The sequence below is a fragment of the Ambystoma mexicanum genome, chromosome 7p, assembly GCF_040938575.1.
Source record: "Ambystoma mexicanum isolate Mex_15411 chromosome 7p, UKY_AmexF1_1, whole genome shotgun sequence".
In the NCBI taxonomy this organism is placed as follows: Eukaryota; Metazoa; Chordata; class Amphibia; order Caudata; family Ambystomatidae; genus Ambystoma; species Ambystoma mexicanum.
In genome coordinates this window covers 185,680,323-185,705,467 of record NC_090939.1, presented here as the reverse complement: position 1 = coordinate 185,705,467, position 25,145 = coordinate 185,680,323, and the positions used below count along the sequence as shown (strand labels likewise).

At 47.1% G+C, this 25,145-nt stretch overlaps 1 protein-coding gene across 4 annotated transcripts in view; it reads right to left on the bottom strand.

Annotated features, from left to right (window-relative positions):
- The window catches only part of TMPRSS2 (transmembrane serine protease 2), a 499,201-nt gene that overhangs the window by 108,401 nt on the left and 365,655 nt on the right, over positions 1 to 25,145 (bottom strand). For all 4 annotated transcript variants that reach the window (XM_069636039.1, XM_069636041.1, XM_069636038.1 and 1 more), the window contains one exon: positions 11,629 to 11,798. In XM_069636039.1, the coding sequence (XP_069492140.1) occupies positions 11,629 to 11,798 (170 nt within the window). The remainder of the gene's footprint in view (positions 1 to 11,628; positions 11,799 to 25,145) is intronic.

Genomic DNA, 25,145 nt, shown 5'->3' with positions numbered 1-25,145 from the left:
ATGGAGGACCATACCAGGGCTTTGCGTGGGCTGCCTCCCTTAGCACGGTCACCTCCTGATGTAGCAGCAGAGGGTGAAGAGAGCGACAGCCGCAGTTCTGCCACATTAGCGTGGGCAGGCCATGAGCCCATGGAGGTATTTTTTTTTCTGCAACATCCACGCCTGTGGGTGTTGGTGTGCACCCTGTCCTGGGTGCCCCCGCCCCAGCCCACACATGGCCATTTTTTATTTTTATTTTTTTTAAAAAAAATTTCAGTGTGTTGCCTTGTGTGGCTCCCGTGGGCATCCACTGTGTATTCCAGCTGGGCACATGCAGGCTTGTCCTGTGTTTGGGTTAGATGCTTGGGTTCCTGACACACACACCCCTCCTGCTTCCCCTTTCCATGGGCTTGCAAAGGGTGTGACCAAGTGACAGTGATTTACACAGTGACATTGGGCTCCCATGAGCTGTGTGGGCAGTCTGAGGTCGAAACTGTGTGGACATCCTTAGTGGGGATTGTTATATTGAACACTGCATGGTGTATTGATATGTGCTTGTGCATCCATGTCTTCCTCCTTATTCACAGGTACCTTCTTCATGTCTTCACAAGGCCGTCTCCTTTGCAGATGCAGTTCATGTTGTATGGAGTACGCTGACACATTTGCCTGACAGCAACCCTCTGCAGTTGGAAGGGGTCGATGTGCTGCCTTATTCAGGTTGTAAGACTTGCACTACTTTGATTTTGTACTGTCATATTTTGGCCCTGTTTCATCCTGTATTGCTGTATTGTGTTGCTGGTAAGTATTTGTTCATGTGTGCTCTTTGTTATTGATTACTGGGAGCATATTCTCTGTGACCTGTTTCCATTTGGAACAGTGCACTTTGTGACACTTGTGGCATGTCTTGTGCATTCATTTGCTTGCTTTCACATTGCATGACCTGCCATGGTGTGTTGGGTAGCTGAGATCGGGAGGGGTTGGGTGACATGGCACTATATTCATTTTGTATTTTGCAAGGGGGTAGTCATTCATGCAGCATAAATGTGTGCCTTTTTGTGACACAGCATTGGTTGTCTTTCAGTAGGTAGGGATGCACACAATGTAACACTTCCAGGTGACCAATCTCAGGCTGGTATGGTTGTGACAGTTGACTGTCCCTTATGTCATCATCATTGATTGTCAGCTGGTATGTGCCAGGGCTGTGTGCACTCCACACGGGTGTCATTTTAGGTGAAGTAATTAGCCACCAGCTGCGTACGGGCTGCTCACCACGTGCCCTTTCCCCTCCCATGCGCAGCGGCCGTGCATGTAGCTGGGGATGTGGGGGCACCACCATGTCCACCCGCAGGCCCGGCGTGTTGCAACGTTGTGCAGGACACATGCTGCCATGATGATCCTGCACACTACTGGGGGCGTGTATAGCAGCTGCCCACCAGAGCGGTCAAGGGAGCGAAAGCGTGACTTAAGCACTCCAAATGTGCGCTCCACTATGCCCTGGGTTGCAATATGGGCTGTGTTGTGGCTTACCTCGAGTGGTGTGGTGGGGATCCGAATTGGCGTCATCATGTGGGTGCTCAGAGGGTAGGCACTGTCCCCTGGGGAGGTGATGATGGGTATCATTAGTGGGGTTGTGACATTACTCAGTATCTGACATGCATGCATGTGCCGAGGCATTTATACTCACCAAGCAGCCATGTATCGCCATGCCGCCCAGCTTCTAGGTCCCGGTTTAGGGGTGACATTCTGAAAATGTAACTGTCATGGGTGGACCCTGGATAGTTGGCATATACTGAGGTGATGATTCCCTTGGCATCATATACTACCTGCACATTGATGGAATGCCAGTGCTTGCGGTTTCTATAGATATGCTCAGTTGCCCTGGGAGGACGTAGGGCCACATGGGTGCAATCAATGGCACCTAGTACTTTGGGGAAGTGTGCCACCCCGTAAAAGTCCTGGACGGCAGCCTGCCTTTCTGCAGGTGTTCTGGGCATGTATATGTGCCTGCAAACTGAGGGGCGCGCAGTCATGATGGCCAACACCTGGTGTAGGCAGCGTGACTGTGTGGCCTGTGACACCCCCCCCCCTCCCACTATGGCACTTGTCCGCTGAAATGAACCAGTGGCCAAGAAGTGCAGTTCATTGAGCACCTTTTCCAAGGGGCTCAGTGCTTGGGAGCACAGGGTGGGTGATGTGAGGTCATCCTCCCACTCACTCACCAGGTCGAGTATTATGTGTGGTGGGAACCTGTACCTCCCATACACCTGGTCATCAGGCATCCCAAAAAGGCTGGTCCTGGGTGTAAAAATTCTGGGCCTGGCTATCCTCCTCCTCCTGCGGTGTCCCACGACCACTGCTGTGAGGAACGGTATATTCATCGTAGCGTCTGAGCTTGTTTGTTGTTTGCGCGCACTTTTATGTTGCGCGGGGCCGCATACGCCTGCTTCCTGCTGGCGTACGTGTTTCTGGATTAGCGTGTCTTTTTTGGCTCCCGCGTTTCCTTGTTCAATTCCATGAATACGTGTTGTAGGCGCGCGTGTTGGCGTTCCGCGCATTTGACTCCTGTACTTCCCCCGTAACGCCCACATTTTCACACGGTGTTCCCCATTCCGCGTGTTACGCCCCGTGTTCCGCCTACTTTTGTTGTGTGCGCCGCGCTATGTGCGCTTTCGCTGTGCGCGTAGCGCACGCCGTTTGATGACGTGTGCGCCCGCGTGCGCCATGCAGGATTTTAGCGCACATCCCAGGATTTACACGCGCACAGACTTCCATGAATCGATGTGCGCGGCTTTCACACTCTTGCGCTGCGATTCGCAAGCTTTCGCACACTTGCGCAGAGATTTTCGGCGCACATTTGTTCCATGAATCGGCATGCTAGTCTTCTTGATGTTCTGTCTGGAAATAAATTAATGTATAGCATACTAGAGCCATATTTCGGTAGAAATTTCAAGTATTCATATGATATTTTTTAATACTATATTTACATTATGATGCTTTTTTTTATTTCCTGAAGTTATAGAACCAAATCTGCCTTCCCAATTATAGTCTCCAATCTTTAGACATCCTTATATGTTGCAGGATTTTAACAAAAACTGTAATATCTAAAATGTTTTTAACAAACCTTAATTACCAAAATAAATTAATTTTTATTTTGTTTTTAATTACCAAAATAAATGAATTTTTATTTTGTTTTATTTGGGGGGCTCCCCCCAAACCCCTGTTTCTCTATAATTATAATCCCACCCAAACACCTCCCACCCATTTTCATCCCTTAACCCATATATATATTGAATTAAAAATTCAGTGTTTTTTGGTATTTAAGGTTCATTTAAAAAGATATTTGTTATTTCATTTTTTAAACTCAAACATACATGTTGGGCCTCTCTCTTTCCATACGTCCCTAAGTGATGGTGGCAAATTTTGCTGTTTAGCCATTATAAATTTCAGAGTGGCCAAACATATCTTATATGTTGTTATCAACGATATCAAGCTTAGTTCTAATCGAACATGAACACTTTCCCAGATTTCTAACTACTAAAAGTCATTATTTTAGCTTTTGTATGATGTTTCTGGGTTATTTTAGACAGAATATTTGTGGAGTACCTCAATGCTTCCCTGTAACCCAACTCGTGCTTGATCCAAGCCATCGGCAAAATCGAGACACTGTATTGGCTGCATCCCAATTTGTGGGGCATAGGCTTGTGCCCCATCTAGATTAGACATGTACAGGTTAAACAGCAGAGGCACCCGAGCACACGCCTGTTTTATTGCTTGTGTTACTATGTCACCTTTTTTTGTTAAATCTTTCTTATTAAATGCCAAACAACAATTGAAATAGCCCGATAGCTTTTAGCAGACCCAAGTGAAGTTCCCCATTTCGCTAATTTGTTCCAAAGTATTTCTATGTGCAGTGGGTTAAATGCGGCTATAAAATCAATAAACATAACGAAAAAAGGTTGACCATATATATGAGCATTCGAAGAAAGATATTTTAAGGTGATAATATTATGGAAGGATGCCTGATCTTTCCTAAAACTTGTAGGGAAGAGATGATTTATTTCTGCTTTAACCAGCTGTTAACTACCCTGCGCAACAGGTAATACTGATGCAAAGATCTTACTACTAGGATCTAAAAGGGCAATGAGCTAATACATTCCTAGATTTTTCTCTAGTCTCCTTTTCTAAGCATTTTAACTCAAATGCTTTCAAGCCATGACTCGGGCACTCTCCGTGTTATGATCTGGTTAAACAATACACATATAATTTCAGCCCATAGTATTGGTTGCTCTTTTTTAAAGCAATAATTGGAAAGCTATCTGGGCTAGGGGCCCTAGAAGGCTTTGCATGCTGAATCAATGATTCTAAACATTGTATATCAAATGATTTAAGCAACACACCCCAATTTCTGGCATTTACATTCAAGACAAAATTTGGTGCTTGATGGTCAGTCCTATTGATTTACATTGAATACTGTTCCCAAATGTGAGCATCAATTGGGTTTGTTTGTGCTTCTAAAGAAGAGCGTTTCTTGTTGTTTGTTAGTTCCAAAAAATGTTTCGGATTTTTGGCAGGTAACACAATTACCATTGTTTGCAAATTTTCTAAAAGGTTGCATTTCCTAAAAGGTTGCATTTCCTATAATTATTTAGCCAATTTTATTTGTTTGCAGGGCTTTATCACTTGCTTTATAGTATGACTCAAGATCACTGTTCCAGAAGCTGAACAAATCCCTCACATCAGATTAAAATGTTTTCTTTCTTCTTGCTATCAGAGTTATATTGCTGTTTAAAACTGTGAAGGGCTCCATCTTTACATGCATTACAAAATGGAAGGAAAAACACTGTCTTCACCATATAGTAAATTTGAATGGGTCTTCTAACCAGGCCATCAATGTAAGTGATAGAGTCTTCCTTAAAAATTACATCCTTAATCTTTCCTATAGAGGTCTCGTACAGCAGGAAATTAACCAAGGCTGTCTTCTAGCCCCAATATTATTCTGCCTGTACATAAATGGCATGGCAAAAAAGGTTCTTTTTTCATCTTAATATATCATACCGGTGAAAGATGTACAGGTACGGCTACTTCTCTAGGCAGAGGACTATGTTCTTCTAGCATAAACACCTATGGCCCTACAGGCACAACCTGAGGCAATAGATCTACTGCAAGGAAAACAAATTGGTGATCCATATCACCAAATGAAAAGTGATGGTGTTTAAAGGCATTAAACCATAAACGTGTTTCTGCATAACAACCCCTAGGATCAGGTCTCCACCTTTCATTACTGGGGCGTAAGACTGGCAAATAATTTAGCATAAACTCCACACATTTCCAATGCTGGATCTGAAGTGGAATCAGGTGGCTGAGCCATATGTCCATATCTCGTTTCATAGAAAAGCGGCTCATTGGTTACCTGTCAGAGAACAGATCAACTTTAAAATACTCACCTGCACTCGGAGCCCTCGTACTGGCCTTTCAGAAAACAATTGAAAACTATCTTACTCCACTGACATTGCACCTTGACTATAAACTGCATATTAACTATGCTTCCTCCCGCTTGCCCTCCCCCCTCCTCACTCCATTACCCCCTTGCAACCAGCGCCTTGATGCCTGTGGGTTTTGTGCGCTCTGTAAATGTAAAAATAATAAATACAAATAAATATGTAGTCTCGTCTGTAGGCATAACCATATGATCTTACCTCGGGTCAAGACTTTTCTTGGCAAAAATTGGGTGAATTCTGGCCTACGATGCAGAGATTTGGGAACAGGACGAAGCATGCAAATGGTTGCTTTGTGCGAAAGGAGCATTTGGAAAGAAATATTATTATTATTATTATTATTGCCAAGACCTTTGCTTCTTTTTTCCATTTCCTTTTGGGGCCTTTCTGATGGAAAGATTCAACACCCACACTCAGCTCCCCAGAAGGTGCTTCGAACCACAACCACACTTTCAGCCAGTGCTATAATCGAACACCAAAGTGTCCATGGCTCTCATGAATCCATGTTGTCCAGTATTAGTTGATGTGTTTTGTCCAAAGTTTATGTTCTGGTTACTAACCACACACTTTTTTTTATTATATCCAAAATGTTGGAATGTTTTTATACTTCATCTGCTATTTTCTAATATAACTTAACTAAAGATTTTAGCATCAGGTGGAGAGCTCTGAAAGATGAGGGTGTAGGTGAAGTGAAGTGTGGGTTGGAGCAGATGACACACCTCTCCTCTGCACTCCCACATCTTACTGTTTTTCCAGGTCTCCTAATGCTTTCAGTAGCCCCACTCAAAGACTTGTCAGAGGCCAGTACACTAGGAGTGTAGTTCTGCAGCTCTGCTTCCAGCACATTTATATCTGTTTCTAATCCTGCTTCCAAACTGCTACAAGTTTACAGACATAAATTATCTACATTTTCAGCCTGGTCTTGGGGTTCATTATACCTGCTGTGTAACGTCTAATATCGCGTTACAGTTACGTGTAGACAACTGTGGTGGGTGTGTGTGTAATTTCCTCATCCATGCAAAGGGTTGCATGCATGTGTGAATGAGTGCAGTCTGCGAGTGTGAGCATGTAAATGTGTGTGCAGGTGAATGATTGCAGTGTGTATGTGCACGCCTCTTTGTGTGCAGGTCCAAGCATTGTGGCAGGGGACTCGAGAGGAAGAACAAGGCATGGGCCATGTAAATGTGTGTGCAGGTGAATGATTGCAGTGTGTATGTGCACGCCTCTTTGTGTGCAGGTCCAAGCATTGTGGCAGGGGACTCGAGAGGAAGAACAAGGCATGGGCCATGTAAATGTGTGTGCAGGTGAATGATTGCAGTGTGTATGTGCACGCCTCTTTGTGTGCAGGTCCAAGCATTGTGGCAGGGGACTCGAGAGGAAAGAACAAGGCATGGGCCGGTGCTGGCAGCGAATCTTAGCAGCGTTAGCATAATAATAAATAATAATTTGGCATTTATATAGCGCTACGAACCCTCAGGTATCTGAGCGCTGCTTATTATTACCCACGGTGTGTGATGCTCATTTATCGACCTCGGAAGGATGAAAGGCTGAGTTTGGCCCCGCCGGGATTCGAACCTGCGTTAGCAGGCTCTGCACGAATGTCAAAGCGAGCGCTTTACTCGCTGTGCCACTTGACCGGCTAGCATGGCCTTACAGTGGCATGACTACATGTCTTCTTACTGTGCATTACTGGCCTTATAGGCAAAGCCAACAGGAGTGTGAATAGTTATGTGCATGAAGTTGGATTCATTGGGGGGAATGCCCAATCAGGACAAAGCAAACCCTGAAAAAGGAGAGCCACCCGCAAATCTGTGCCCTTACTGCCCCAATCACCGGATTGCAATATAAAAGGAGGCAGAGCTCCTCTGGGTGTGCGGGGGAGTGGAGTGCATTCTGCTGAGCTGGTGCTAGTGACACAGAAGATCTGGAGTGGGTAGAGGAGGAGGTGGGGGCTAAGAGGGAGAGGCTGGAGGAGAGGAGAAGCAGGAAGAGAAGGAGGAAGTGGAGTTAGGACAGTACGAGCTGTGGAGTTTGTAACCAGGACGAAGGCTGGTGAGACGGAGGGGGCTACTTCCAGAAAACCCCACTAAGGAAGAATGCAGGTTGGAGCACAGCCAAGAATAGGAGAATTTGGGGAACCTAGGCAGAGAAACTGGCAAGGAGCAGGCAGCGACTGATATCGAATGTGGTGAGCCAAGCCAAGGATGCCCTGCCCCAACAATTGTTGCTATATCCTCGGGTCCATAGAAAGAGTGAGGTCGGAGAAACTAGGTTTGGGCTAAGACTAGGGTGGCAGTGAGTAGGCCATCATCATGCCTCTTCAAACCCTATAGTAGTACCCAGAGGGAATCCTATTCAAAAGCACCTTACTACGTGGGTTCTATCTACCTGAGCACCAGTCACTATTGGAGAATACCTGAGCACAAAACACTCATAGGGCAGGAGGGGGAACCAGACAACTGTCCTCTGTGGGGGCTATCAGTCTCCTGAGGACATGTGGGCCCCAACAATCGCTGGAGATGACGTCTTCAAAGCACACGGGCCAACGATGACTCCAGCCTGAATGTTTGGACCCCACCAAAATAGGCAGTGGCTTTTTTGGACATTGTCTTATTCCACTTGAGTTCTTGATTTGGATCCCCCGTTTATGTTCTCCTGTTAGAGACGGACACTTGGGGAACATTAGCCGGCAGTGTACTTTTGACAACCATGTCATACTTTTTGAGTACTATTGTGAATAAACACGTAATCGTTACTAGTTGTGTCCTTCGCCATCTCGGGCAGCAAAAGTGATAAGCTAGTGAGACCTGGCAGCTTCACCACACTGCATGTTGACAATTAAAAAGTTAAGGGAAACCAGGTGGGACAAAACTCACAAAACCTAAAATGTGTAATGGGAGAAAGGGAACCACTAGAGGTAAGGTGGGGAAAAGGAATACTGTACAAAGCTGGGCAACATGGATATAGCCGAACCAATCCTCCACAGAACTCATGTAAGCAGTCCAAAGTCCTATACAACAGAGGAGATTGTGACAAAGTTGGACAGTGAACCAGGGCAAAAGAGCACCCAGAGAGCCAAAGGAGAGTAGGTGAAGCCACGGTTTACTGGAACTATAATTCAATCACTGGCTCAAGTCAGAGTGCAAGGAGCATAACTTGTCAAGAGTCTGCCTGAGACCCAAGTCCAGCCACTGCCGGAGACAAGAACACAGGGACAGAACAGCTAGTCTGAAGGGGTCTTGAGGACCAGAAGAAGACAAGAATACCTCAACGACAAATTCTGGATTGCAGGAGAGAAGAATATAGTTGGTCAACAGCTCTATCAAAGTGGAAGGAATACAGCAAAGGGATTACTATGGAAGGGTGGCTTCAAAGTTCCAGCTGGTACTGTATTCCCTAAGGCAAGGGGGAATAATAGTTTCTGGGAGGTAGGAGTTTGCTACACCAAGAAGCCTGGAAGGCTATCCAATAACCCAGTTGGGCCAAGACTGGAACCAAGGGGAGAAGTCAATAGATCTATGGAGCGTGCCGGGTGCAATATTCATGGACTGTGACTCAGGCAAGAGGTGTGCTGAATGCTTTGACCTGGGAAATGTGAGTAGCAAAGTAGGGAATTTGGACTTGGACCATATGCACGTTTAGGATCACCCCTTGCACCTTGGTTTATTCTACCTTCATCCTGAAATGGTTAGTTGAAACTCTCTCTTTTTGAGTCTAATTGATACCATGAGCCCGGTAGGTGTTCTCCATCCAACCCCGATGTTGGATGACGTTGTTTAACTTCCAGTCCAATGCCTCTCGTGTTCCGTTAATCCCACACTTTCACAGCAAGTAAGTACATGCATGGCTGGGAACCGTGCAGAGCCCTGGAGAAGGCTTAGATTGAGGCCTAGCATCAGTGGCTGCTTTCCAGGATTAGGAGAATTCTAATGCAGCATGATTCGGGTGAGAGCTATGTTAGTGTGCTTCAGTGCTTGCTTGCATTTGACTCTGCGGTATTTACCCTCCTCAAGCACTCGGACAGGACTTTGTGAACTTAAAAAAATGCACTGTACAAGACACACTTCTTTGTGCATTATAAAGATAAAATGTACTAAAGAACATTCAGTGGGATCGTTTGACAATTGCTCATTAGTGTTGAGGTTTTGCTGGCTACTCCTCCCTCCATGAGCTTCAGTTTGGGCAGAAAGTGAGCATCAATTAGCTGTGAAGGCAATTGAGCCTTTTAATTGTGCACATTTTTCAAAGCGAGATTGGCGGTATTTTGAATGCAGCGGCCAATAGGTGTGCAGGATTTTCCGGTATCCAGTCATTTTACTGCACACATTACAGAGTGGTACATAACAGAGCGGACATTAACACTGAAAAACACAGAAAACATTAAATAAATATATGAAGGGAAGTGGGTTCAAATCGGTCGGGGTCAGGATCGGACTGGGACAAGAAATAGGCCCGGTCACCCAAAGAAAAGTGGCCCACCACTCACCTCAAAAAAGTGGCCCGCCCCTCGCCTCACGACCCTTGACCTCTGATGGCATCACCGGGCGAGATGCCATTTGACCCCACCCCAAAGTGACATCCCGGGAAGCGATGAAACATGACCTTTCACCACTTGACAAAACAGGAAGTGTCATCAAATAGCATTGTTCCTAAGTACACTAAATTACTGTGAATCCAAGCAGACGTCCAAAGCCAAATGATAAGATGTTATTGTGTAGCACTTACGCTTAAGCTCTTTTTTATAGAACAAATATGCATACAATATGACCCAACCTGTGTTGGTACTCATTTATCGACCTAAGAAGGCTTTTTGAAATAAAATAAAAAAATGGAAAAAAAATGTTTAAAAAAAAAAAAATTCTTCCAAACCGGCGGCCCAGGCATGGCTAGAAACTGGCCCCCACTCCCCAGGGACGAGGGGCCAATCCGACCCTGGTCGGGGTGGCATTATAAGGGTAGAAAATCAGGGTGCTTTTGGAGGGAACCCGCCCCAAATAAAAAAATCAGTGTTTTGCCCACAGTGAAAAATACCACTCTGTAATTGTGGTCGGTATAATCGCATATAACCGATTTTCCTTGCATTTATCTGCTTCTACGGCCCTCTTTTCGATTATGACTATATGGTAAAAAGAAGCAGTATTTGGAAATTCCCCCGGTGTTTGCTTCCTGTCTGATTTTGGGTCTGGAGGGATTGGTGCATTCAGTTTTTCTTTGAAAGACTACATGCACCGAGTGCCGCCATAGAACTCCATGTTTTACCTTCACCCAAAGGGTGTGAGAAAAGCTTTTTACAAATGTCCCTCAACGTTTAAAAACTTGTTTTCCTCTACTGAGGGGTAGCACAAGTGTGTGTATTGAATGCGAAAAAAGTGTTTTGGGTGGTCATAATAAGAGCAGAAAAAAGCGGGCATCTGTAATACCCCTCTTCTTGCCCCCTTACTCCATTTAATGAACACAGGGGTAAACAGTGAGCCTTTCGTGCATTGAAACAAGTTTTCAGTAGCACCACGAATGCCTACTACACACAAGTTGGACGGTAGCCCTTACATGCGGCGGTTACGCTATTACCACCACATTAGGTAAATTTTGGGTCTGCCCAATCTCGGGCTGGCAGCATTTACCTCCAGCTTTAAGCCGGGGGTAAATGCGCTGCAAAAACGCCAATTTTTGGCACAATTATGGCGCAGTAATAGCGCTGGCGGTAATTGTACCAAAAATAGCTCATTGGGTCTGATGGACCCAATGGGGAATTACAGTTACTATCCAACCCGTGATCCGGGGTAATACCGCCTGAGGGTTGTGCGGTAACACAAATACAGTTGGGCAGTATCCCAGGTGGAATACCACCCATCTCGTGATGAGGCAGACAGTCCATTTCCATCCTCAAAATGAGTGTGGGAATAGGTTAAAAAAATGCAAAAAATAAGGATAAACATTTAGAAAATCTGTATCTGTTACCCTCTTACCATACGTAACAAATATCCAGGATTACCACATACAATACCAATATTTTCAACATAGGTTAAGCCCAGGAAACATTTATAATGAAGGCCTTTGGCACTTATTTGTCTCCACACACCACATACAAAACACATGCAGACATTTGCTCATGCGATTGGGCAAAAAAAAGAAAACGCAGGCGTACTGTGCTTACCTGAAAAGGTGATAGGCGATGCAAGCTTCATCAGAGCAAGGTCATTGTTTTTGGTTTTGGTTTCATAGTCGGGCCGAGAAATGATTTTTTCCACCAAATATCCACTGGACATCTCGTACAGATACAAGTAGCCGGCATAGACCTTCCACTGGGATGTGCTGGATAAACCGCTGAACAGAAATCAAAATCACACGTGAATGGCACGAGCAGAACCCTGGCCTCGAAATACTGGTAATGGTGATGTTTATTTATATAGCGCCTATACACAGGCAGGTGTTTCGAGGCGCTCAAGGAGGGTGGGACCAAGGGGAAAAACAACAGGCGCTCAGAGCCCTTGAAATTCTGAGACGATAATGGTCTGCACAGGCAGAGTAAGTGCATAGAATGCATTTAACAATAGATATACAACAAATAGGCCTGACGATTTTACCAGGTGCACATTAAGGGGTGAAGACGAGGCAGAACAGACAGATGATCTTCAGGCAGAGGTGCATTCGGATTGTGCAAGTGCAAGACAGTCAAAGGAGGGGGAGGTCGAAGTGCACCCAGTCCGTAGGGACTGGGTAAGTGCAGAGAGAGACACTCTCTTGGGTTCATTCTCTAGCGCATCAAGTATATATTTTGGGGTTGCCGTCTGGAGACTTGCTTTACAATAATCAGTGCTTAAAGTGGGCCGGGGCCTGCCGGCAGTCTCCAAAAAGTGGGACTGAGCGGGGCCCTGCCGGGGCCCCGTCCTACCGCCACATTGGCGGGATGCATTATCCCGTCGCGGCCGCAGCCGCGACGGGATGATGCTCCTGCAATGAAGTCAGGCAAGCTGACAGAAGTGGCAGCCAGCCACAGCGACGCTGTGACTGGCTGCCACTTCCGTCAGTCATAGTAACTGCATCTGGTGACCCCTCGCGCGAGAGGTTACCAGAGGCAGTTACTGTCCCTTTGTTTCTCCAGGTCGCCGAGGCGTCTTTAACCCTCGGCGAACCTGGGGATTCCTCGACATATTTCGAGGTTTATAAAAGATGGCTTTGAAAGTACACATTTCAAACCATCTTTTATAAAGCTTTGTCCGTAGTCAAAGCTTTATAAAAGATGGCTTGAAATGTGTACTTTCAAAGCCATCTTTTATAAACCTGAAATGTTAGAAAAGATGGCCTGAAAACTAGGCAAACCGTAGGGTATGCACACAAATATATATAAACGTTATATATTTGTGTGCGTACCTTACTATGGTTTGTGTACTTTGCAAGCCATCTTTTATAAACGTAGAAATATGTTACATATTTCTATGTTTAGAAAAGATGGCTTGCATAGTACACAAACCATAGTAAGGTACGCACACAAATATATAACATGTATATATATTTGTGTGTATACCCTACGATTTGCGTACTTTTTAGGCCACGCCCCTCCCTCAAGCCACGCCCCCAAACCAGCCCCCCCTCGATTTCTTACCCCACTTAAAGCCCTGGCAATAATGATACAGGTGCCCCATTATTTACTAGATTCACACACCGTGATATGCAATCACAGACCATTCTATTGGATTCATTTTCCCTCCTCCCCCCAAGAGAATATACCTGAACAGTACTGTCCAGTTATTGCAGATGTTTAGTTGTGGCTTATAGGTGGCACTTGCGCCACCCATTGCGGCAAAATGATTGTTGTAGTGTGTAGAAAGATTAATGGCATTGTGAAGGGAGAACAAGTGTGCTGGTGTCCCCAAGCTTCATACTTTTGGTTCATATGTGGCGAGTTAGCACGGCCATTAGTTTTGGCTCTTGGATGATGTACAGCGCCAAACAGAGTGGGCCGAGGATACTGGTATAGGTAAGTGGAATGTAACCGATAGTGCATACTGAAGGGCACCAGGACATAGGCAGGTGGGACCACTAAGCCGGCGGTTCCAGAGAAGTGTAGGGTAACCTCTGTTATGTAACGATTTTGGGATTTATACCGTGCTATGGCAAATGTGAAAGGGGGGTGCTGAGGAAAGTTAGTGGGGAGAAGAATGCAGGACAGCTTTGTTCATATGTGCTGACCGGAAGTACCTTCAGCTCTGCGTGCAGGCCAGTTTCTTGGTGTTCTGCATCAAGAGCATAGAGGCATTTGTGTCCAAAGGGGAGTCTTGTGCTCCTGTGGTGGTACGAAGCATTGGCCCCTGGTGTGTGGTATGCAAGTTAGGTGTAGTGTCCGGATGTTACATGTCTGTTGGGAAAGGTGTTCAATTGGCTTGTGTGGGTGGCTTAATTGGTAGTCACATCGTGTGTTGGAAGGCAGAGCTTGAACGCATCACTGCCAGGAGCAGTCAGAAAAACCAGAAACCACATAGAGCAGATCATAGCATGGCATAACATGGCATAGCAAGGCATGAAACAGATACTTCACTCTCATGATGGTGCCTTTTAGGCCATTCAGGCTCCTTCCCCAGTTCTCTGCGGTAAAAGGACTTTGCTTTAGAAAATCCAAAACTGTTTGCTTTGGCAATGCTGGTTTCTGATGTAATAGATATAGGAAGCACATTTTAAAATGTAGCAACAGCATTTTCAGGTCCACCAGCCTAGTAATCGGATTGCTTGTTTACGGCATAAGAGCCATGTGTAACATGGTTTGTTGTGTAACATGGTTTGTTGTACAGTTGAAGATCCCATCATTCAAGCGATGTGAATATTTTAATAAAACATGACCTGTCCATTTCATGCCCAAATTCAAAGTCCAGAAGGCTCCCATCCTCCAGAACCGGCTCTTACTTGTCCAGGCAAAATAATGTCTTGAGACCTATGGGTGTGTAGCGCTATATAAGAAATACATTATTATTATTATTATTAAAGCTAGTCGGCACTTCTTCCCGCTCATTTCACAACATCATGTTCTGAAAACTTGCATTTTGAGATGGAAGGCTGCGTGGCACCAAGAACTGATCTCTATGAGATGAGTTTATCCAAATACATTTGTTTTCATACATTTTCAACAAAAAGGTTTGTGCGTGCACAAAACTAAAGAAGCCACGTGAACAAATCATTAAAAAAAACAATCTGGGGTGGTGATCATTGTTCAAGTACACAGCGCCTTAAAGTGAGGAAGTGTGATCTGCGCCTCTCCTTATACTGCTTGATCTGCTGCTGGACTTGATAACCCATTGTCTCCAATCTGAGGTTTAGGGATGCTGATTGGTGGGAAATATTCCCCAGCAGGGGAACAAACCACTATTTTCTCTGACAAGGTACTGACGCCATAAGACCACTATGGTGGTGAATGCCGTGGCAGCCTATACAAGCTTCATACCATAAAATAGGCAAAATGGAGGTCAACCAGGTGTTGCATGCTATCCTATCAGCATTCCCACCCCTACGTCTACAGCTGGGTTTCAAGGCTGGTTTCCTAACATTTTTCTTATCTGCCACGTTGATTGGACCATTTAAAGGCTCCAAAATAGAAGGGCGGCTATGATGCCTGATCGGAAAGTGAGGTAAGAGAAAGCCAAGGGGGCGCTTTGGGGTACATTGTCAGCACTATTTCCAAGAGTCATAAGATAGATCTGTTGGCAGAGGTGTAGTCAGAATGGTCTAACAAATGGGGCCTGAAGCTAATGTAGTTGGGCCCACCTCAGTAACATTAACATCTGCTAATGGCCACACAGCAGTGCTGAGTGGGCTTCTAAGGATTTTGGGTGGGCCTTGCCCACTCAGGCACTACCTGGTCTATGCCTCTGTCTGTTGGTGCTGCAGATCTAGCTCGCTGAAAAATATTGACAAGGCTGGCTTAAATAAAAAAATCCCACTTACACAGATCTATAAAACGAGTTGCATTATCAAAACCAAGAATGGCTAAATAGGGGGGCATGGCCAGCACGAGAGCAGCAAGGATGTGAGTCCCCGAGAGCTCCCTCTAGCCGCCCGCGATATCCTGACCAAATATCCTCTCAGATGGAGCGAACCCGCCTGAGAAGACACCAGAGGCGAACTACAGCGGTGCGGCACGCCTGGGTGAAATTACAGCCTCTGGACTGCGCCCATTCCGCAGTTGTCCGTGAAAGACCCCGACGCCCTCTGGGTGCGAGAGAGAGCCCGCCAAAATGGTCACCGCAGGCAGCACTTGCTGAGGATTCGGATTGCCAGAACACCGGGCACAGCAGAGGAGGGACCCCCGGGCACCCGCCTCCGTGCAGAAGCGGATTCGTACTAGCCTGGCGGGGCCTTGCGCAACCAGCTGGACATGCATTGCAACGGCGGTATACAGCCGCGGATCACACGGCAGGAACGGGCAACGAAAGGTAGGACAAAAGCTGTGGCGCCGGGCGAGTCCTGCTGCCCTGCAGTCCTGAGGGATGCCTTCCCCCTCCTCCCTGTGCTGGATCTGGAGGCCCGGGCAGTCTCCCTCCTCCCTCTCTTCCCCCTGATGCACTGAGGGCCGGAGAGAGATGGGAGCACCGCAGTGAACTGTCTCCTGCCTTTGTGACGGCTGGACTTCCCCCCCCCATAACTGTCGGAGTGGGAGCGCGGAATAGAGGAGGCGGGACGCCGGGGCACTGTGAAAGTGCCCAGATTGCTGATGCCCCCGGCAGAGCCCCCCCTGACCCGAGGATCACACCACCAGCATCGGGGCCACGGGGGGTGAGGGTCTATCACGGTCCCTGGCGCTAGCATGACACTGCACCTCTGAGGCAGTTCCCCACTATAAATGAATGTGCACTGAAGAGCGGCACAATCCTGCTCTCATACTCTGAGGGCGTACAAACCTGCTGTGGCCCAGAGGACACCTGATGCTTCACTTGTAAGAAAGGAAGTGACCTGCCATGGTATACACCACACACCTGTTGAGACAATAAGCACAATCTACTGCGGGTGCTGTCACACGCACAGCGCAATCATAACCAGGTGCCCCGTACCAGACGGGAGGAAAATACAGGACTCTGCTGCCCAGTGCCCAAACGGTGTGGTGTAAATTGGAACCGGGACGCCTAACACCCAGCAGACTACCAGTCACACACAAAGAGTGAGCAGGAAGCTCATAACACAACTCACACCGTGGCGCGACTCTCACCCCTGGTGCACCGCTAACTTACAATATGGGTAAAGATAAAACGAAAAGGCGGACCACGGAAAGCACCATGTACCAGTTTGTAACTAGCACTTCCACTGCTACGATGGATGCAGAACTACCAGCGGCCTCCTCTCCTGCAGCTGAGGACCTTACATTAAAAGATCGGATGGCCGCCATTGCAACCTCTCGCTCCTCAATGGAGAAAAAAATGGATGGCATCTCGGCAGAGGTTTCTTTCCTCCGACACGACCTCCAAAAGCTGTCCTCTCGCATGGGGGAAGTGGAACAGAGGGTTTTGAGTATGGAGGACGATCTTGGCGGCGTCCGCCAGCAGCTATCACAGGCAATGATACGCCTAAAGCCCTTGGAGGCACGAGTGGAGGAGGGTGAGGGGAGATCACGCCGCAACAACATTTGCATCCTGGGCGTGCCAGAAAACACAGAAGGCCCCAGTGTGGAGCTCTTCCTGGAGCAGTGGCTGGCTGTCCTTGTGGCACCAAAATCCTTCTCTAACTTTTTCTCAATAGAAAGAGCCCACCGAGTACCAACAGGACGCCCAACGCCAGGTGCCCCTCCAAGGACTGTCATTGCAAAACTGTTAAATTTCCGGGACAGGGACGCGATACTGCAGATGGCCCAAGCGAAAGGCTCGATTAAATATAACGGCTCCAAAATCGCCTTCTTCCCTGACTACACCCGAGAAGTGCAAAAAGCCAGGCAATCCTTTGAACACCTAAAAGCCCGTCAAGCAATATTATGTAAGCAGCGGCCCCCAGAGCAATCACCCAAGACCCCAAACCCCGTGAGGATTTGGGATAGCTCGAGTTATTCTTCTTTGTTTGTTTCGAATAGTCAAAGAGTAAAGCTGATTCCCTAAGTGTTTGAGGATCAGCAATGTTTGGGCGACAGGTACTTCAGGTTGTGGTGGAGTATAGGGAGGGGGAGGGAAGGGAATGTTTATATGTTTTTTTGTTAGTTTGGGGCTATAGCAGGATCACACCACAATCCAATCACAACCCTTTGCATACGTTACTTCACATTACCGCACAGGGCGACCCTACCCCTGCAACACACACCAAAGAGGCTGCTCTCCTCCCCGACCAAAACATCCTGTGGACCCCTTAAAATGTGCTCTAAATGGCACCAACACAATCCCACTTATTATCGGCTGATCGCCCCAAGTCTCTCAAACTGCTCACCTGGAACGTGAACGGGATGGGCTCTGGGATCAAAAGACACCTGATCATGCAGCTGCTGAACAGACACTCTCCGGACATGGCCAAACTAACCGAGACACATCTAGTGGGGACATATTGTACCCTATTTTATTTATTTATTTGCATTTGTAGAGCGCACTTGCAGCCAGGAAGGCATTGAGGCTCTGAGTTCTCTTCCGGAGAACCAACTACTGGACCGCACACCATGCGGGATACACAATGGGATCCATGGGAACTTTTATCCTCATACATAAACGTGTCCAATTTGCCCTACAGGTCGTAGAACAGGACCCTCGGGGTCGATATGTACTAATCGTGGGAAACGCTCTGCGGTGAGAAACTGGCTCTAGTGTTGGTGTATTCCCCACCCGGTCTGGGGCAAGAACTGCTAGATGAACTGACCACACTTATGGGAAGGCACCAACCTGATAGGTGGATTCTGGAGGGAGACTTTAACGACATCATGTGCAATACCATGGACTGCACCCATCTCAGACAGCGCAACCCAGACACCTCTACGCAACTGGCCAATTTTGTATCTGCCTTAGGCCTCCGAGATGTGTGGTGGAAACTACATCCGGGTACTAGGGGTTACTCATTTCACTCAGGAGCCCACGGCTCCCTGTCCAGGCTGGACTACCTTTTTCTCCCAAACACAGACCTACATAGGGTGACGTCAGCGGACTTGCTTCCCTGTGGTGTCTCGGACCACTCGCCTCTGACGGTGGAACTGCAGATGTACGGCACTATCCCCCCTAGAACGTGGAGACTGAACAATTACCATCTTGGGTTCCCCAAACTGGTTGATCGCCTTACCGATGTCTCCAATGAATACTTTGAGATCAATGAAGCCGCATTGTATAACCCAGTAATAATATGGGAGGCCTATAAAACGGTGCTGCGGGGAGAGATAATCTCCTGGACAGCGAACAAAAGGAAAGAAAGATTCCAAAAGATAATTGAAGCCGAAAAAGAGATGACCTAGTGGGAAAATAAACACGCTCTTGACCCGACCCCTGAGACTCAAGGGTTTCTTAAACGAGCCACGGAGCGCCTCCGAAACATGGTGCTAGAGAACGCCAAACAAGCCCATTGAGACTCCAGAGCGAGGATATTCGCATTTGGGGACAAGGCTGGCAAAATGCTAGTCTGGCTGGAAAAGAGGGATGAGGGACAACGCCATGTCCGGGAAATTGTCACCCCACGAACTGAGAGGTGCCAGTCGGACGCCGAAATAGCAGAAGCCTTTGCCCAATTCTACGCCAAACTATATCAAGCCCAAATTTCTTCATTAGACCTAACCCTGCTAGACGATATAATGCTCCCATCTCTGTCAGCACAACAGAGAGAGCAATTAGACTCTGATCTCTCTGAAATAGAAATAGCTGAAGCCCTAACACCACTCCAGGTAGGGAAGACACCAGGCCCTAACGGGTTCCCGGCCAACACCTTGCAAAAACTAGGCAGGAACAAAATTGCGCACGCCCCTTCATAAAATGCTGCTCTACGCCCGGGAACAGGGCACCCTTCCACCAGACCTGTGCAAGGCCACCACCGTAGTTATTCCCAAAACAGACAAACCCCCGGAGAGGTGCGCCTCCTATAGGGACATCTCGCTAATTAACAGTGAAGCCAAAATCCTTGCCAAACTCCTAGCGAACCGACTACAATCGGTTGCTCACACCCTGATCCACCCGGACCAATGCGGCTTTATGCCACACAAGTCAACCCGTATGAATTTGCGGCGGCTCCACCTGGCATTAGAACGCGCTCCCATTATAGATACACCACTTGCCCTACTGGCAATTGATTTTGAAAAGGCCTTCGATTTGGTCCGATGGGACAGCCTCTAGGAAAGTATGAGGTGCATGGGGTTTGGGGACAGCTTCCTAAAATGGGCACAATTACTCTACACAAATACCCAGGCAGAGGTCAAGGTAAATGAGTGGCCCTCCCGGTCCTTTCCTCTCGGCAGGGGTATGCAGCAGGGATGCCCTCTCTCCCCCCTCCTCTTCGCCCTCGCGATTGAGCCTCTCGCCCTGTGGCTCCGCCAGAGCACAGCCTGGACAGGATTTAGATGGACTGAGGGGCATGAGGATAGGATCTCTCTATATGCAGACGATCTCCTGATATATCTGGGGGACCCAGCCCGGACTTGCCCTATGGTAACACAGATGCTCATCCGCTTTGGTGAGTTTAGCGGACTGGGAATTAATTGGGGGAAATCCGTACTCTTTCCGGTGAAGGGTGGAGTGCTGGCTAACCCCCAGGACTGCCCATACCGAATGGAGCAGAGTGGCTTTCGATACCTAGGAATTTGGATATCCGGGGATCTTACTAACTATCCAATAAATAATTTTCAGCTGATCATTGACCGCTTTGTCAGCGACGTCCATCACTGGAAACTTCGCCCCCTGACACTCTTGGGTAGAGCCGCACTCTTTAAATTGATGACCGTCCCAAGATTTCTATACGTCTTACGGAACGCCCCACTCAAGATCCCAGACTCCGAATTTGACCGGGTGGAGACCCTCCTCAGGGAACTCATATGGATGGGGTGGAGGCCAACCATGTATAGCATTGACCACACACCAAAGATCGATCTGGAAGGTATTGGGCCTCACAACTTGCAGTGGTCAACGACCTGCTTCATGGGGACCGGGAACTACCCCACATAAGGGCAGAAACTGCTGCCATGCACGACTCGGACCCACTTCATTTGTTATACCAAACTCCTACGAGACCCCCCGCCTACAACCGTGGCGCACATTGTTAGTGTTTGGAGACAAGCACATGTGTCTGTAGGATAGAAAAACAAAATAACCGCTGCACAACCCCTATAGCAAAACAGCAACTTAACAGAAATCGGGAAACTCGAGCAATGGCCTCGATGGGTGGGGGCTGGGATTTTGAGAGTAAGACATCCTGGAAGAGGGGAAGCTAACCTCGTTTGAAGATATGCAACTAAAATTCCAGCTCCCGGGTACGGAACAGTACCACTACATGCAATTGGCCCATGCCCTGAAAACTCATATACCCGCAGATGCCACTATCCCGGACTACAGACCGATAGAACGCAACATGCTGCCAGCATACATCCCCACCAGAAGCACTTCCATCCTATACAATGCCATCTCATCCTTCACGACTCCTGAACTGACGAGCTTGAAGGCTAAGTGGGAAGTGGATGTAGGAGAGATAGACCCAGAAGACTGGACTCGGGTACTAATGCACCCGCGGGAGGTTGCCATCTCCTCTAGACTCCGGCTGGTGCAGCTTAAAATCTTGCATAGAGTGTATTACCCTAGAACAACCCTACACAGTTGGAAGCGGGCCTCGAACCCAAACTGCCCCAGTGTGGAGAGGAGGAAGGGACTTTCTTTCATATTTTATGGACATGCCCCCGGATCCAAACCTTCTGGAACACATGCTGCAACAAACTCAACCCGTACCATACCACTCGACCCAAGGGTCCTACTCCTGGGCATACCAGAGGAGAGTGATCTTAATAAGTGGGAAAAGCTGTTTTTGACCATGGCAGCGGGACTGATGAGGTGCAATATTGCACAAAAATGGGGAGCCCCAGAGTCCCCGACGCTGGAACAATGGGTAATGGACATGGACACATGTACTATGACAGAACGTAGAATGTATAACGCAAGAGGCTGCCCCACCAAGGCCTCCAAAATATTAGGGAGGTGGGATGAGGAGGGGTCCTAGAACCCATGGACATGGGTGGTAAGACTCTGAACAAATACGTAAATGTTATAGGAAATGCTTTTGGTGATTAGTGATACAAGTACTAATATCAGCCTATGATTGGACATGCTGGTCCCTTTTTCCCTTTGTTGTTCTTAGCTTTGTTGTGATTGTTGTAGAAAACAATAAAACATGTTTTATCAACAACAAAAAAAAGAATGGCTAAATAGACGACCCCCAATGGCAGGGAAATGGGGCAGTAACCAGGAGGAGAGCCAATGGGAGAAGTGCTATACAGCCCGAATATTATGAGGCGCCCATACACATATTTGTATAAAGAAATACAAATATGATAACAAAAGGCAAGCACTTTAAAGTGAAGCTACAAGAGAACATCTTGGTGACAAAGGTCAGAATGTTCCTAGCATATGCAACACAGTGGATCCTCGTGGTCACATGATGAAGTGCAGGCTGCTTGTAGGACAAACCTAGGGAGCCAGCAATGAATTGGGACTGAACACTCACGAGGCTGATCGATCGCCCAACACCCTGGCAGCAATCTCTGCACTAGTCATAAGCATGGGCTAAGAGCAATTATTGGGGCCCGGATTGAACATCAGCTCCAATCCCTTTCAGATGAAAACCCCCATGAATTGCTATTTTAACCCTCATAGCACCAGAGGAGCTCACAATCGAATTTACATTAATGGAGAATGCCTGCAGCACTTAAAAGACCAGCGGAAAACTTACAGAGTGTCTACTTAAATTAAGCAGCAAAAGAGGCACAGTTTATCAGCAAGATATTTTTTCTCTGTGAAAGATAGTGAGCTAAAGACTCTGGGTAAGTCTCTCGTAACCAGGACTAATGTCTGGCAGAGAGACTCCCAGGACCCCCCTTGTCAATTTGCATATTTAAGTAACCTTAGGTCCCACCCTAAGTTACTAGGGGAATCCAGACGTGGACCCCTTGCTCACTATTCTTAGAGAGGCACAGCTCCTCCCTACTAATGAGGTCCAACCAGACCGAAACACGTGTCTGGGGATGCTGTTGGTACTCTTGTTCAGAGGAGAATTGCCTAGCATTTCGGTGCTGGACTGCCCAAGGGCAGGACAAAGACTGATATGTTTGGGATATTTCTTCTCTGTGGAAGATAGTGAGCTAAAGACTCTGGGTAAGTCTCTCATAAGTAACCAGGATGAATGTCTGGCAGAGAGACTTCCAGGACCCCCCTTGTCAATTTGCATATTTAAGTAACTTTGGGTCTCACCCTAAGTTACTAGGTGAATCCAGACGTGGACCCCTTACTCACTATTATTAGAGAGGCACAGCTCCTCCCTACTGATGAGGTCCAACCAGACCGAAACACGTGTCTGGGGATGCTGTTGGTACTCTTGTTCAGAGGAGAATTGCCTAGCATTTCGGTGTTGGACTGCCCCAGGGCAGGACAAAGACTGATATGTTTGGGATATTTCTTCTCTGTGAAAGATAGTGAGCTAAAGACTCTGGGTAAGTCTCTCTTAACCAGGACTAATGTCTGGCAGAGAGACTGCCAGGACCCCCCTTGTCAATTTGCATATTTAAGTAACTTTGGGTCTCACCCTAAGTTACTAGGTGAATCCAGACGTGGACCCCTTACTCACTATTATTAGAGAGGCACAGCTCCTCCCTACTGATGAGGTCCAACCAGACCGAAACACGTGTCTGGGGATGCTGTTGGTACTCTTGTTCAGAGGAGAATTGCCTAGCATTTCGGTGCTGGACTGCCCCAGGGCAGGACAAAGACTGATATGTTTGGGATATTTCTTCTCTGTGAAAGATAGTGAGCTAAAGACTCTGGGTAAGTCTCTCGTAACCAGGACTAATGTCTGGCAGAGAGACTCCCAGGACCCCCTTTGTCAATTTGCTTATCAGCAAGAGCCATTAAATTGCAGGGTGACCTTTTATAAGCCAATTCTTTCTTCATATAGTCTACTACCAGGAATGGTTTCAGCGCACCCCAATGTCGCCATGTTGAGCATGACCCAACACTCCCCAGCCTACCTAGGATTGGGTGATCTGCTCACCACTGCTTCCTCCTCTGGTTGCTTGTAGTTCCCTTGCTGCCAAATTGCCCACCCTCCCATTCCCTTGTATCTCTGCTTCCCTCACCGTGTCCTTCCCCCTGTGATTTATAAAGTGCTCTGTTGCTTGCCAAAGCTAGGTCCAAACTCAATAAATACCCAAACAATAATAATAATAACCTTAATTATATAGGACTAATCTCACATTTTAGATTGTGCTTCTGGCAACAAGTGTCCAAGTGTGCAGGAGAAGCCTTTGTTCGAATGAAAAACAAGACCAAGTGGCGAGGAGCGTACCCGAGAGGAAGGCTGTGACAGGAGATGGTAAGAAGATCAGTTGAGAGATGGTGATGAGAATCTTAGAGACCAAATAGGACACAGCTGGATCAGACAGATGCAACAGAAAAGCCTGCAGGATACTTTGCTGCCATGGTGCTAGGTATTCAATGTCGGAGGAGGGTGGGAGAACTAGGATGAGTTTTCTGTAACAAGTCGTTTCATGTTCTTGGACTTGAAGAGGTTCAGGGCTGTCTTTCTGGTTTTCTCAAGTGATGGGGTTCTAGTAGAATGAAGTTGTGTGAGAAGCTCATGGTGACAATAATTAAGACAGACACAAGTGATCACAGTTCAAGGGTGTTTATTGAACAATGAATGCTGTATGCAGGTGAAAAAAAACACCTAATCTAAAACTAAATCTAAGATGGGAGCAAGCGTCAACCATCAAATGAAAATACAGTAGTCATAGCAGTTTTGTGTCAAAATAAAAAGGGCCTATACTAAGAAACCTATTGCCAAACCTCACAACTAATACAAAAAGGGGTGTGGGATAGTTCCCAAGAAGAGAAGGAAGTGTTCTCAAATCATATGTCAGGATTCGGTAGCCTGGGTCTCCCTCCCCCACATTGTGGCCATGCGGTAAAATGGTAACTTGGAGCACAGTACAGTCTCAGGCTTCTCCAGCATGAGACGCCAGTTCCAATGGTAGCTCTTTGAACCGCTGATGGCCAAGTCTCGTTTCCTGAGAAAGTCTTTTGCCTTCGGGGCCTGATGTGTTTCAAATAACAAAAACAAAAGTTCCTTTAACAAATGAAAAGTCTGTTTCCAAAGTTCACTGGGTGACGGGGTCACCCCCTTGGAACTCCCTCTTCTGGGCGCTGACCCTTCTTAATTATATTTCAAAATTCCGCGAGGGTGATGGTTTCACCCCTGGACTCCCTCTTATGGGCTGACCCTTTTCAATCGTACCTCACAATATATCACAGTTCCTTTCTTAATGAACATTTGGGTGATGGCTTCACCGCCGGAACTCCGTCTGTCCGACTCAGACCCTTCTTTCTTTGACAGGATTAAATTCCCTTGGTTTCTCAATGCTCTTTTGTTGTAGGATTCACTTCCCTTTCTTTCACAGTGCTTGTAGATCCAAGTCTTTGGATTGTATGGGGATTTTGCTCGACCCTGGAGTATGGGCACTTTGACCTATTTCGCAGGCCTTCCTACGGCCTT